This window comes from Amblyomma maculatum, chromosome 9 (assembly GCF_055883805.1).
Source record: "Amblyomma maculatum isolate TAMU_Amacu chromosome 9, ASM5588380v1, whole genome shotgun sequence".
NCBI lineage: Eukaryota > Metazoa > Arthropoda > Arachnida > Ixodida > Ixodidae > Amblyomma > Amblyomma maculatum.
In genome coordinates this window covers 34,927,184-34,942,584 of record NC_139352.1, presented here as the reverse complement: position 1 = coordinate 34,942,584, position 15,401 = coordinate 34,927,184, and the positions used below count along the sequence as shown (strand labels likewise).

Below are 15,401 nucleotides of genomic sequence, written 5' to 3'. Positions count from 1 at the left end.
TACAAAGGCGACACTTGTGCTGGCACAAAGAGCAGAAAAGAGAGAATCACAGTCATGATGTGCGCAAATGCGACAGGCACGGAACGGTGCCGCTTGCTGGTGATCGGCAAAGCAGAGGCCTCACTGTTTTCAAGGCATCAAGACGCTTCCTGTTGATTACACTGCAAACAAAAAGTCGTAGATGACATGAAAAATTTTCACCGACTGGCAGCGTAAGCTAGACAGGAAATTCTCTGCACAGAACAGGAATGTTCTCATGTTCGTGGACAACTGTTCAGCTCGTTGTGATGTGAGTGGACTGAAAGCAATCCGCTTGGCATTTTTGCCAAAAAACACGACATTTGTACTCCATTCTATGGATCTTGGAGTTATTCAGAACTTGGAAACGCTTTACAGGCACCACCTCCTAGAGAGACATCTTCTTTGTTTGGACAGTGGCAAGTCGTACGACATCGATTTGCTTGGAGCTGTCCACATGCTGGCATCATCGTGGAATACCGTCAAGCCGGAAACTACTAAAACTGTTTCTGCAAGTGTGGCTTCAGTGACGGCCTAGAAGCATGCAGCGCGGAGGTAGTGGAGATTTCATCTGATGACTCCGTCGTGCTCGACCGTGGCTACGCGGCTTTGTCGGAGGGTGTCCCCTATGAAGCCTACGTTGACGTTGACAACAGTGTGGAGACACCTGGGCCCTTGAGTGATGAGGATATAATCGCGGCTGCATATGCTCCACAGGGCTCACGGGTCGTGAACACGGCTGAAAGCGATGAAGAGTACTGACCAAGGCGACGATCCGGCGACATTCCCTAGTGCATGTGAAGTAGCGTCGATGCTCGATCTCGCAGCACGATACTTTTTCGCCGATGAGAATTCGGATCCTGCGCTGGAACTCTTGGGCAAGCTGCAGTCGATGCTTGTGGAGTCGCGGCAGAAAAAACGAAAGCAAACGCACATTACCGATTATTTTTCCGTGTAAATAAACATGTTTTGAAGCTCGCTGCTCACACGAATGCATTCCGGTTCTTGTTTGCGACGCATGGCCGACCGATTCGTCCCGTTCGTTTGCCGTTGCTGCTCTATTGAAAAAATTATCGGAATCGCCCTCCGTAAACGCGCAGTAGCGCCTAGCCCCCTTTACTCGTGGTAATGAGTCAACATGTGGGCTCGGCCAGCACGGTGGGCCAAGATGGCGCTCATTCCAGTGCCCGAATGTTAATTCGCACTCCGCTTAATTTGAACAATTTTCTTGGCCCCTTCGAGTTTGAATTAACGAGCTTTTACTGTATAAAGAAAGTAACAGAATTCCTATAAAGAAAAGTGTTAGGCAAGGAGACACCATCTCTCCAGTACTGTTCACAGCTTGCTTAGAGGAAGTATTGAGAGACTTGGAAGGGAGTAGTTAAGGATATGGGTAGTCGGAGAATACCTCAGTAATCTGAGATTTGCTGATGACATTGCCTTGCTAAGTAACTCGAGATGAACTGCAAAGGATGATTGATGACCTAGACAGGAAAAGTAGAAATGTAGGCTTGAAAATCATTACGCAAAAGACTAAGGTAGTGTTCAACAGCCTCGGGAAGGAACAGCAGTTTACATTAGGTAGCAAAGCACTGGAAGTAGTCGGCTAATATGTCTACTTAGGACAGGTAGTAACCGCAGATCCGGACTATGAAAGGGAAATAACAAGAAGAATAAGATTGGGATGGAGCGCATTTGGCAAGCACTCGCAGATTATGACTAGCAGCTTATCGGTATCGCTCAAGAGGGAAGTATACAACAGTTGCATCTTACCTGTACTCACCTATGGGGATAAAACGGAGGCTAACGAAGAGGGTTTTACTTAAGTTAAGGACCATGCAGAGGGCTATGGAACGAAAAATGGTAGGGGAAATGCTAAGGAATAGGAAGAGTGCACAGTGGGTCAAAGAAATAACTCAAATTACTGACATTCTAGTGGAAATCAAGAAAAAGAAATGGGCATAGGCAGGACATGTAGTGCGAAGAGAGGATAATCGATGGGTAACAAACTGGATTCCAAGGAAAGGATAGCGCAGCAGGGGGCGGCAGAAAGATGGGTGGGCAGATGAGGTTAAGAAGTTCACAGGGGTCAAGTGGATGCAGCTAGCACAGGACCGGGTTAATTGGAGGAATATGAGAGAGGCCTTCGCCCTGCACTGGGAATAGTCAGGCTGGTGATGACAATGATTATTCTACAGTCATCAAACTTGGCTTCAAAGTTCATTTCTTCCTCCTCTATCTGAAGCAACCATTCTTTTTCTCATATCCTTATTAGTTCCCACTTAACAAAAGTATTACAGAGAGACGAACACGATCGTAGCCGCGAGCATGAGCCATTAAAGGCTTTCGCCTTAATATATTTCTCATGTCTGGCTTTCCCATGACTGCAGCCAAAAATGCTACGTGCTTTGAATGCGTAGCATTAAGTGCCCTTTCACTTTTCCGGTGTGTTTTTGAAGTGTTAGACTCAGTTAATGCTTAATTATACATACTCTTTATGTGGTTTAGCGTTTGACTTTAGACCCTACCCGTCACAACCTTTTCAGCAATTTGGCTTGATGTCATACCATAATGTTCAAGTGTTAATCCCCCAATTAACAGTCAATAACTTAGACTGGCAATTGTACTCGAAATAAGCTATTCGACAAGAAATGACATGACGCTATAGCATAAAGCTCCATTTTTAATAACAACTAATTAAAAATAATTAGGACAAGTCCACAACAATTATACTTGACATAAGATATCAAATGCTATGATTTATATCTAGCATAAAGTTCAATTTTTAATCCCCATTACGTAATGGTAATTATTTCAGACATGCAATCAGTCAAGTGCAGTTACACTTGGCGTAGACTATACAACACACGACGACATTGCAGAGCAAAGTTAAATTTTTAACCACAATTAACTATAATTAAAGCTACAATTACTTCAGTGCAATTATACTCAACTTAAGCTATCCAATAATGTATAACTTCCATGTATTTTCTCTCATGTAAATACCCTATTCGAGGCCTTCAATAAGTAAATACATGATGCAGCATAAACGACAATCAAAATGACTAAATATAGCAATTAACTGAGCCCTATTATTTACATAAGCTATCGAACAATATAACACCTGTGGCTATTACACTCAACATAAGCTACACAGCCACGCAGACACACACTGGCGTCTCTCATAGCCTGAGTCACTTTGCGACGTTAAACCCCACAAACCAAACCAAACATTCAGTATGCACATTTCATACAAAATCCATCCACGCATTCCATACATGGCATGCATAAGCCAAGTAATGCTATGCAATAAAAACTCTGCGCCTGTGCTTGACAGTTCTTTTTCTATGATTTCTCCCCACACCACTCAGTGCATTGGGCTTCTAAGTCTTCAAAAAATGTGTGCAATATTTTTCAGAGTACCAGTCACAGTCCTTTTTTTTTCTGAATTTTTCTTTGCCGTACCTTATGCAACAATATAACTTATATACCGCAGAAAGTGAGGCATCAACATGCATGGCATCATTTGCCATGCCCGATAATAGCACAAAACTGAGGAACGAGCCAACTCAGGCCGATCGCGGGAAGGTGGTGTGCTTTCCAGAGGTCGAATACCATCTGCGCACAGCAGCTACCACAAGCATTTATTTTCCCCACACTCTGATCAAGGGACCTTCACTACGTTATGGCAGTTACAAGATGGACAGGTACGTCTTATACACCAATACGACTTAATGCGAAATTTATTTCAAAAAAACTGGTGTTTGTAGTAAAAGGAGGAATTAACTTTTAATTGTTCTGAGCAAACAATCATGATCTGCCAAGTGAAAATTGTAGAGGAAGTTTTAAATATTAAATATCACTCAAAATGTTTAGGTTGTACTTACGAGCTCCCGAAAGAAAACAGTTTGCAGTTTCTAAATACAGTAAAACATCGATAATTCGAAGTTGCGTAATTTGGAATCTCAGGATTTTTCTAGGTCCCAATGACATCAAATTAATGTGATGTTGCTGTCTGAAAAAAGGAATTGCCTCTCAATTAGATGCAGTAAAAAAAAATAATTTAAGTAACAAAACCATGCTAAAGCCAGTTCTAAAAAATATGTGGTTCAAGTGAACCCCCCCAACCCCTCCCCCTCACCTGGCCCCTCCAAACGCAACACATAAATCCGCCCATAGAATTAGTCACCTGTAGGTTTCTGCAAACAAAGAAAAAAATGCACAATATTTTTGCAACACGCAAGGCAAACTTGAATCAACTTTCCAAAGCAATCTAAGTAAGTTGTAGACTTAATTCAAAGCGTCTAATAAGGCTAGATTTCGCTTTACTTCCAGAACTCTTAATAAGGCACAGTAGCAACTGTACAAACAGGCAAGCAGCAATAGGGGGCTTTAATCACCTAACGCATATCTTCCGCCACTGTCCTCGAAGCAGCCAGACCGACACACACATCCTTCCATACAAGGTTTATGTTAGAACCACAGCTCAGTAAATAAGGTGCCCCGCCAAAGTGGCTCAGTGGTTAAAGCGCTCCAACTGCTGTACCTGAGAATGCAGCATCGAATCCGGCCGTCGGTGGCCGCTTTTCGATGGAAGCAAAAAAACAGCAAGGCACCCGTCTAATGTGTAATGTCAGTGCCAACTAAAGAATGCCAGGTGCTCAAAATTTCTGAAGACTTCCACTATGGCATCCTTAATAGCGTGAGTTGCTTTGGAACATTAAACCCCATAAAACAACCAGCAAACAAACCATGTGGCAGGTGGGTTACATTTTTCTCCCAATTATACACCGTATCCACTAGAAGTGGACCAGGGGTACCCCCTTCTGCACTTTCCACCTGTTAGCCAAGGCAGGGGCGTCACAACATGACATAAGACAACACCAGCTTGTTCGCCTGATGGGGACTACTAATGGCTATGCATTAAAAACGACCATATACTCTATATTGGGATCCGAACCCATGATACTTATGTTTAGTGTGATGGCCTACAACTGACCTACAGAAGCAGCTGTCTTAATTGCAATGGTGCCCTTGAAAGCACTGCCAGGAGATGCGTTGTGATTCCACCGATATCATGCAGTTGCCACACCATTTACTCAACATTAATTTATTTTTGACCGTATCTTTGACCTAATAAAATAATTACCTGATTTTCCACTGAAATCAGCACCACAAAAAAATAGAAATGCGTGAAAAATGTCTCCCCATAGTTTTGTTTAGTTTTATCATATGTACATCACAACTAGCCCTAATTACCTGCGCTATCTACATCTAGTACTTCTCACCGAGTCTCAGATATTTCACTCATGACATATGCTAAAACCGCTGTCAGCAAGCTCCATGCCATTTTCTGTCTCTGCATTTATCCCTCAAATTCTGTGCCTGATCTGCTTCAGTTCTCTAGTCACCTTCTAAACTGACTTTAACAGAATATGTAAGGTTTGTTTGTTATGTGTAACATCCAAACCGGGGCAGCACTTGCCTGATCTTCCAGCTTCACAAGAGTGGCAGCACTTTCTTCACTTTGATGCCCATCATCCAAGAACAGAAGCCGCTTGTAGTGAACCCAGGAAGACTCTGGGACAACTCCCGGACTTGCTTCCGAGAGAGCTGCAAGCTTTCGTTTCTCTGTCACGAACATGCTACGCAGAAGGTAGAACTTCCTCCGCACCTGCTCCACTGTAAATATTTTCAAAGGGATACTGTTCGCAAAAAGCAGGTTTTCAAAATAGCAAAGTCCATTTTATACGGTAAAATGCTATGAATGCGAGGCATCTAAGTGGTGCATTCATAGGGTCCCAAACGCTCCTACATAATGGACAGACAACTATGAGCTTTGATGCTGGATGAGGTCTAGGCATCTTGATCAGTGTACAGTGAAAGCTTGTTAATTCGAACCTCGATAATTCAAATTTTCGGATAATTCGAACTACACTACTTGGTCCGGCCAAGCTCCACAGAGATTTGTGTACAAAAAAGCCCGCTATTGAAACGCGAGTTGGTCCTGCAACAGATAATTCGAACTACACACCGCAGCGTATGGACGACTTGGCACACAGCACGTGGCAACAAACAAACAAAAAACGCCCTCAGCGAAAGAGCGGCATAGTTAGAGGCTACACGCGTCTAAAACGAAAGACAGAAGATGAAGCCAGATAGAATCATGGAAGAGTGGGTAAAACCTAAATGGCAGCAGTGCCGGAGAGTAGGGGTTAGTGGCCACGGCTACCTGCTCTCTCTTCCACGCAACCTCTGAAACTCGCAAATAAATACTCGTTAATTCGAGCCATTAATTTGGAAATACAGATAAGCACTGTTGGCGTGGTCCCAGCAAATGCCCATGAGAGGCTATGGCTTCGGATGACTGAAAGGCTATGACAGGTTGCGCGGGGATTTTTTTTTTTTGCGACAGTCGTCCACCCTTCCATCCATCGGCCGTCAACGAGAGCACGTGGTCGACCACAGTCGTGACACTGGCTTTTAGCATTGTTCGCTTCAAAAGGCACTTTTGCTGCTATCGCGCGTGGCAGTAGACGGCACCCGCTCCAATTGCCTACGGCATGATAAAGTGAACATACCGAAAACGAGGCTTGCAAAACCAGACAAGCACTGTGATAATGGCCGACGGCTTTTTTTTTTTTTTTTTTTTTCAAATTCTTAGGTTAAAACCGCGGATGGGTGGGTTCCTTATGTGAGTGGGTCCTTTACACAAGTAAATATGGTAAATTTACTGTAATGCAGATGGTCCTTGTCAGTTTTTTTTTGAAGCCATTCGATAATTCGAACATCGAATAATTCAAACTTTTTCCTGGTCCCATGCAGTTCGAATTAACGAGCTTTTACTGTAATATATGCACACTGATCAACTAAGATGACTCACAGTTTTAAGAAGTGATCTTCCCATAATTCAAGTCATTGATGCGTGTGAGCACAATAAATGGGCCTGTGTAGCGCGACAACAGCTTCTGCGACAAACCACACTTGCGGAGATGTCCAGAGCCATACTAAGTTGCCAGGAAGGTAGCAAACATTCTGATGCCGACGATCGTAGCACTGCTTAGAGCGATCCTGCAAGGCCAGAGTGCGTAACCGGGCTAGCCCACGAGCCTCTTCAACGCGGCAGAGTGTGCTCGAAACAGAAGGTTCGGTGTTGAAAGAGAACGGCAAAATGGTGTCGAGGGAACGTCGAGGCGGACGGGCATAGAAAAGGAAAAATGGACTATAAGCAGTTGTCTCATGCTTCGAGGTATTAGAGGCGTATGTAATGAAGGAAAGCATGCCATCCCTGTCCTTGTGTTGAGAGTCAGCATGCATACATTGCAAGCATGTTCGTCAGCATCCGGTTTGTACGTTCAACGAGGCCATTTGTCTGGGGGTGGTACGGTGTAGAGTGACACAACTGGCAAGTACAAAAGCACAGAAGCTGTTCCACATCTGCCGTAAACTGACGGCCACGCCCACTAATAATTACACGAGGAGGCAAATGACGGAGGATGACAGCATGAAGAAGAGAAGTCAGCGGCGGTGGCGGAAGGGATAGCGGCAGTTTCACAATAGCGCGTGAGATGGTCAAAGCATACGATGACCCAGCGATTGCCTTTGGACGAGCAGGGAAACGGGCCTATAAGGTCAACACCCACTAGCTCGTATGGTGTGGTCAGTGGTGTCACTGAATGTAAGCGGCCTGGCAGAGAAGTCCTGGGAACCTTGAACTGCTGGGTAAGGGTCCAAGCATACACCAAGTGCCTAGCTGAAACGTCATTGTGCATTGCATGTAGAACAGAGGAGTAGAGGCTAGCGAGAACGACGAGCAGAAAGCGTGCACCGCAAGATGAGTAAAATTTTCAGTAGAGCAAACCATGGCGAATGCAGAAAGGGTTAGCAGATACCGGATCACGAGCTTTTTCAAAAAGTGGTACCAAGTCTTGATCTTTTCGTTGTTCTCACTGGAATATGGCAAGATCCGGAAATTGTACGGAAACGACACCAAGATAGTCGTCAAAGTTGTCGTCATCGCAAAGAGTAGTCGCAAGAGGCAGTCAGCGTAGGTGTGTTGACGGCCACTTTCGTACGAAACCATAAAGTTGAACTCCTGAAGGCATAATGCCCAGCGAGCCAACTGACCGCAGATGATGATCAGTGATGACTGTAATGGCACGTCCATAAAGGTACGAGCGAAACCGCTGTACGCCAAAAACGACGGCAAGGCACTCTTACTCCGTCACGGTATACAGTAAAAGCTCGTTAATTCGGATTTCTAGGGACCGTAAAAGTATGTCCAAATTAACCGAATGTCCAAATTATCGAGAGAACAAAAAAAAAAAAAAAAACAAATTAACGATTGTCATCAACATACCTTTATTACATAATCACGAATGCTTGTCTGCTTTCCCGCAGAAACCCGCGTGGATACTATTTTTCTAAGTCCTTCCAGATGCTCAGCAGCTCCCATGCTGTCTGCAGTGCCCCAACAAAATTCCTCTAGCACAATGAGGGCCTCTGCTGCTTCCTTCACAGTACGAGGGCGCCGAGGCTGCTCCTATTGCGGCCCCTCTTCCTCTTCCGAATCTTCGCCGTGCAGTACGTTCCTGACAATTTCTTCATCAGTTAGAAAGCCGGCTGTAGCAACGCTGTCATCAATGCTGATGTAATCGGTGAGTGTCACCGCTTCCAGCAGAACACCTCCGAAATCCGAGCAGTCATCTCCATTGTCGTCTGGCGACACTTCGGCCACTGTGTCTTTGCAGGGCTCAGGCACAATGAAGCCATTGTGTCTAAAACAATTAGCAATGACGTGTGCAGGCGTGGTCTTCCAAACGCATGCAAGAATGTTGACAGCGCTCAAAAGATTCACGTCATACTGCTTGCCGACTTCATTGCACAGTAGCATACGTTCCAGCACGCACCTGCGGTATTTAGTCTTTCCATACTGAATTATTCCTTGGTCCATCGGTTGGAGGGCCGATGCAGTGTTGGGTGGCAAAAAAACAACTTCAATGTTGTTCAGTCCGGTGGCACTGTTATGTGCACTGCAGTTGTCTAGCACGAATAATACCTTGCGGTTTTTCGCGGAGAACTGTCTAACTTTTGCATCCAGCCGTGAAAAATTGACGACGTCATCCAGGCCTTTTTATTAGCCCAGTACTCCACCGGAAGAGCAGGCACATTCTTAAATCACCGTGGCTTTTGTGCCTTTCCAATGATGACAAGCGGCAAGCGCTCTTTCCCTGTCATGTTTGCGGCTTGCTCCTTTTCCCTCCGATGCATGGATTTCCTTTCATAGTCACAGTCTTGTCTGGCAATGCCTTAAAAAGAAGTGCTGCTTCATCAGCGTTAAAAATATCATTTGGATCATATGCAGAGATATGTTCCAGTAGCTGAGCGTTCTTCCAGTTGTTGGCAACATATTTGTCGACAGCACCTCTTTCGCCGCACAAAGTCTTGGAAACGAGACCATGTCTATCTTCGGACGCTTTAAATCCATCGATGTGCATCATCAGTTCAGACCTTTCGGCCTGAGCCATGATGAGGGATCCACTAAATGGCAGGTTTGCATCACGCGAGTTGATCAGCTACCGAAGCAAGGCTTCTTCCAACTCCGGATGAGCTGCTGCTTGCAGACACTTTTGTGACACTCAGAACTTCTCGCTTTCGAACGCCTGAAGAATCTGTTCATTTTTTACATACGTGCTTAGGGTACTCCTTTTAACGTTGTATTTCAGGAGAGTCCATCCTTAAGGGCCTGCAAAATTTCCACTTAAGTAGCCAAGTCCTTGGCCTCATAACTTTTCGGCCGTTTCACCGGTATTGCCATCAGTAGCAAGTGCGGTGACAACAGCGCACAACAGAGAAGCAATGAGCCATACTAAAGCCAACAGTCTTCGATACAACAGCGTGCAAAGATGTAGCGCACCAACAGCAGCAAAACGACAAAATGGCACCACCGATAACGTCGACAAGTGAACAAACAAGGGAAAGCGCTCATCCAGCCACAAGTCGAGCGAAGTTGATTAATTGATACCTATGGCGATGCTGCTTTAGGGGATCGCTATTGCGCCGCGTTCGCCTTATTTTTGTTTTCGAGCCTTGGTAGGTGCCTGAAGTTGTCCGAATTATCCGTTGTGCAGTCAAATCCATCCGAATTAATGAGTTTCGTCCCATTGACTCCTATACATAATTGTGGGGACCAGGCGCGAAGGTCGAGTTATTCGATTTTCCAAATTAACGAGCTGTCACTCTAATTGCGCTCAGACTTGCTGAGGGTGCAACTTGTGTAAGCGACAACGTGCTGATTCCTCTCGTCGTTGTATAAGCACAGTGCCCAAGCTGATGCCGCTTGCGTCAAAGTAGAGTTCAGTGGAAGCTGTCAGTCTGAAATGACGCATTATGGGCCGTGAGATAAGAAGAAACTTTGAGCTTGCAAAATGCAGAATCCCATTCAGGAGTCCATTAGAAAGGAATATCTTTCTCCAAGAGGCACGTGAGCGGGTAAGCTACGTCAGCAAACTTGAGAATGAAGCGCCGAAAGCAAGAGCAAAGTCCCAGGAAACTTCTGAGTTCTTTCACAGACTTGAGCTCCTTGACACAGCTGACAGCTTCAATCTTCTGTGGGTCAGGCCTAACAATGTCCTTGTCAACCAGATGCCCAAGCACAACAATCTGGCGTCCTCCAAAGCAGCACTTCTTAGAATTCAGCACGAGACCGGCTTTCTCCAAGCAGTTAAGGACAACAGCTAAACGGCTGTTATGCCCGGGGAAGGTCCTTCCGAAAATCACGTCATCTAGGCAACACATGCAAATTTGCTACTCAAGTCCACGTAAAAGAGTGTTCATAAATCTTTCAAAGGTAGCAGGAGCATTGCATAGGCCGAAAGGCATCACATTAAATACATATAACCCATTTGCAGTCACAAATGCAGTCTTCTTTTTGTCTTTTGGATGCATCGGGACCTGCCAGTAACCGGACCGTAAATCAACAGAGGAAAAGTAGGAAGCTGAATGGAGGCAGTCAATGGCATCATCAATGCGCGGAAGCGGGTAAATATCCTTCTTTGTGACAGTGTTGAGGTGGCGATAGTAGACACAAAATCGCTACATGTCACCTTTCTTTTTCACAAGAATCACAGGAGCGGCCCAGGGGCTAGATGACTCCTGAATAATTCCTCGTTGCATCATATCATGGACCTGTTCGTCAATTATCTTACGTTCTGAAGGTGAGATATGGTATGGTGTCTGTCTAATCAGTTGTTGGTTGGTTGGTTTGTGGGGTTTAACGTCCCAAAGCGACTTGGGCTATGAGAGACGCCGTAGTGGAGGACTCCAGAAATTTCGACCACCTGGGTTACCGTATTTACTCGCATAATCCTCGCACTTTTTTTCGCAGAAAATCGGTGCGAAGTTAGGGGGTGCGATAATTACGCGGGGAAAATTTTTGAGCAATGCTTTGGAGTGTTGAAAGCAAATGTAAATAGGCTGTGAACCGGGGTTCTCAAGCCAGCTATTGTAAATTTAACCAAAACTTCAATTGCAAGCAGGACTTACGTTTGTAATAAAACCACAGAGACGACAAACACTAGCTGCAGAAACACTTTATTTGCGAAGGCTGGCCGCCCGCAACATCACCATCACTCAGAGTCCGCGGAGTCCACGTCGACACTGCCATCGCTATCGCTGGTCGCTGCTTCGTCGGCTTCCTCGGCTTCACCCTCTTCATCTTCGTCCCACACCAAGTGGTCTTCTGTCGCGTCCAGGGCGTTGGAAATGCCAGTTTTCTTGAAACTCTTCACGACCACGTCAGCGCCAATCATGCTCCATGCATCTGCTACCCAGTTGCACAGCAGCTCCACAGATGGCCTCTTTATCTTGCCACCCGGCGTAAGAGCGTGTTGGCCTTCGGCCATCCATTCTGCATACAGCCTCCGAACGTTATCTTTGAACGGCTTGTTCAAAGACACGTCCAGAGGCTGCAGCATCGATGTGAGGTGACCTGGTATTACTGCGATGTCCGTACGCAATTCCGTCAACTTCGCGCGAACAGAGTCCATGAGGTGACCGCGGAAGCTATCAAGAACAAGAAGCGACGGACAAAGAAGTGCTCCCGGTCGCCGTGCCCACACCGTCTTCAACCAGTCGATCATCAATTCTGCCGTCATCCAACCTTTCTCTTGCACCCGCACGTGTATTCCGGAGGGCAGCTTTCCTTTTGGCAGGGTTTTCCGCTTAAAAATCACATATGGTGGCAGCTTCCGCCCGTCCGCAGTCACGCCTAGCATGACCGTGCATCGTTGTTTTTCGGCACCAGTCGTCCTTATGTGCACAGACCGCGCACCTGTCTGCTCCACTGTAGTGCTGCTCGGCATATCAAAATTGAGGGGCGTTTGGTCCGCGTTTCCGATCTGGGAGAGCAAGAAGTTTCTTTCCTGCCGAATTCGTATCATGAAGCGATGGAAGTCCACAATCTTGTCTTCATAGGCTGCAGGTAGCCGCTGGCAAAGCGTCGTCCGCCTCCTGAGCGAAAGTCCATTGCGCCGCATGAACCGCGTGGCCCACCCGTTACTTGCCTGGAAATCTTGCGCCGAGATGCCTTCTTTCCTTGCAATTACACGCGCCTGGTTCCGCATCAGCTCTACTGACACGGCGCAACCATCCGCCCGTAGAGCCTTAATGTAGTTCAGGAGTGCAGTTTCAACCCCAGGAAACTTTCCCGTCTTCGGACCACGGAAGGCACGCCGAGTCTTGCTGGTTGCCTTGAGCTTGTCGTGCTGCCGTCTCCAGTAGCGGACACAAAACTCGTTGACTCCGAAGTGTCTGCTGGCAGCGCGGTTGCCGTGCTCCAAAGCGTACTCGACAGCTTTTAGCTTAAAGGCAGCGGTGTAGCTTGCGTATCGCCCCATGGCGAAGCGGCACAGAGAGCACGGTGACAAAAGTAGCACGCACTGAGCGAGGCCTACGAAAGTCTTCGCAAAATGGCAGAACTATGCGCGGAACTCGGGAGAACGTGCGGCGGTACCAGCGGAACAAAACTGACGAAACACCTTGACGTTTCCTTCTCGAGGCGCTCGGAGTGGTCGGAGCTGGTGATGAGGTTGGGTCGGGTAGCGCCTCCTGGTAGCGCACGCACCTAACGGGGCCAGCTAGTTTCAGTAGCACTAGAAAGATGGCGCTCGCTACGCGTAGTCGACTGCCGCGGTGCAACATGTCGACTCTCGCGGCAGTGATGTTGGGGGTGCGATGATTATGCGAGGAAAAAAAAAATTCCAATTTTCGATAGGCAATGTGGGGGGTGCGAGCATTATGCGAGTAAATACGGTATTTAACGTGCACTGACATCGCACAGCACACGGGCGCCTTGCTTTTCGCCGCCATCGAAAAGCTGCCGCCGAGGCCGTGATTCGATCCCGCGTCCTTGGGAACAGTAGTCGAGCGCCGTAACCACTGCGCCACCCCGGCGGGGTGTCTAATCAGTTGTGCAGACCCAGTGTTGATCATGTAATGGGTGCGGGAAGATGGAATCATTGGTGGCTGATCTCGAGCAAAGCCGAACATGCCCACATTTTTCATAAGAACTTCCATCAATATTCGGCGGTTGTTGGTGGGTAGCGATTCCTATATCATAGACTGGAACTTGGAATCGGTAAGATCAGAACACCTAGTTGAACGAGCAATGTCGTTCTTCTTCAAAGTCGGCGAGTTTCAAACCACACGGCAATATGCAGGTTCATTGGAATGGCTGACAGTCCAAAGCGTGGCGTGGCCCTCGTTCACTCGAACAATGCTACGTGGCTCCAACACACTCTTTTTCACGCCGGAAAGGGAAGCGGGTTCCACTATGTTTTAGATTTTCTATGTTTTCAATGTAAAACTATTTCAGAACTAAGGATTTAAAAATAGCGTATATTTCAGAACAGCATATACTATATTTTATTTTTTCTTCTATAATCTAGGAACATCAGTATTATGAAGTCGGCTAAAATTAACAGCGCTGGAGCTCGCAACTCTCGCGTGAAACAGAAGCCGCTGTTTTTGAGTGTATGGTCCGTGGGCTGTAGCTATCATCAGCAGCATATCTAGTGCCAGCTCCTAGCACTACCACAAAGATTATGCAGTAGCTAGCAGGCATATCTGCCTGCCTTTTCTTTTCCTATCCTGTGTGTCGTTCGCCGATCAGTCATTCATGCCATTCGCACGTGCGGGACAGTATCTTTTTTATTTTCTGTTATGGATTGTCTTATTGTGAAGTTTGTGCGAGATCTGGCGATGATTGCAGCCAGCGAGGTGTCAAGAAGATAGAAGCGCAGCTTCCACTGCAAGAAATGAATGCAGGGAAAAAGCAAATCGGCATCTTCACACAGCTAGCATTACCCAGTCGACCGACGTGATCATTTTGAAAGACCGAGACGAGATTTCCAAACTTCAGGCAGCACTGAAGATGAGGTCACGCAACTCCCACCTTCCTCCATAGTACGCACCCATAAACTTCCCTTGAAATGCTGAGGCCACCTGTCCGTATGCGACTGCCTTCTGCTCCTTGTTGAAGTGATGCACGTGGTTCTTCTCCCATAGGAGAGGCCGTTCCTTGATCAGGCTGATGAGGTAGGCTTCTTCCTCTGTGGTGAATGCACCTCTCTGCATGAGGGCAAACAGAGAGAGATGCAAGTAAAGACAAAAGCCCCATTTATGGTGAGGTGGCGTCCCACCCATCTGTTAAGACAGAGTTCACACTGCTGTAAGGTCTAGACTATCAAAAAGTCAGTTCTATCACAATATGGATGCCAGCGGTCACTTCTTAGCCATTAAAGCGGAAGTGATGTGAGCACCCAGTGTGCAGTCTAAATCGGACACTATGCAACAGGGTGCAAGTTCTCAGGTGCAGAATCCTTTCATTAATCAGACATTAATGCCAAGTATGGACACACATTCAACAGGAGAAAGAAGAAACAGAGTGAAGTTTAGACAGAACGAGTTACATCGCCTATGCTCCACTGCTTTGCGTATCTGAACGCTCATCAATAATATGTGCCTTAGTTCCTAAAACAGCTTATGGATAAATTTCTTTCAAGGAACTCATCGTGCGCTTGACGCATTAACTTATGAAATGAGAGGTGTGCTATCTAATGTTACGCGATGACGAAGACGAAGTGTTTTCTTCTCTTGCCTCGCGAAATGGACAAGGTGATGACGAAGAAGTGGGACTGGTTTCGTGCTGCTGCTTGCTGCTATGCCAGTTGAGGCTGTTGTAAATATAGTGTAAATACATCGAGTTTCCACATAACATCTTGGTGGAGGTGCGGTTGTTGATTCCGGATTCAGCCTCCGCACGACGGAACTCCGCAGCGGTCGCCTGCTTTCCTGCCCAACGATGCCTCAAGATACCGTCCTCA

General features: G+C 46.5%; 1 protein-coding gene across 3 annotated transcripts in view; it reads right to left on the bottom strand.

Moving 5' to 3' along the window:
* The window catches only part of LOC146178817 (uncharacterized), a 30,295-nt gene that overhangs the window by 4,328 nt on the left and 10,566 nt on the right, over nucleotides 1-15,401 (bottom strand). For 2 of the 3 annotated variants that reach the window (XM_084578565.1, XM_084578567.1), the window contains exons 5-6: nucleotides 14,490-14,646; nucleotides 5,504-5,700 (exon numbers count right to left, since the gene is read on the bottom strand). In XM_084578565.1, the coding sequence (XP_084434691.1) occupies nucleotides 5,504-5,700; nucleotides 14,490-14,646 (354 nt within the window). The remainder of the gene's footprint in view (nucleotides 1-5,503; nucleotides 5,701-14,489; nucleotides 14,647-15,401) is intronic. The other variant, XM_084578566.1, reaches the window with a different exon arrangement.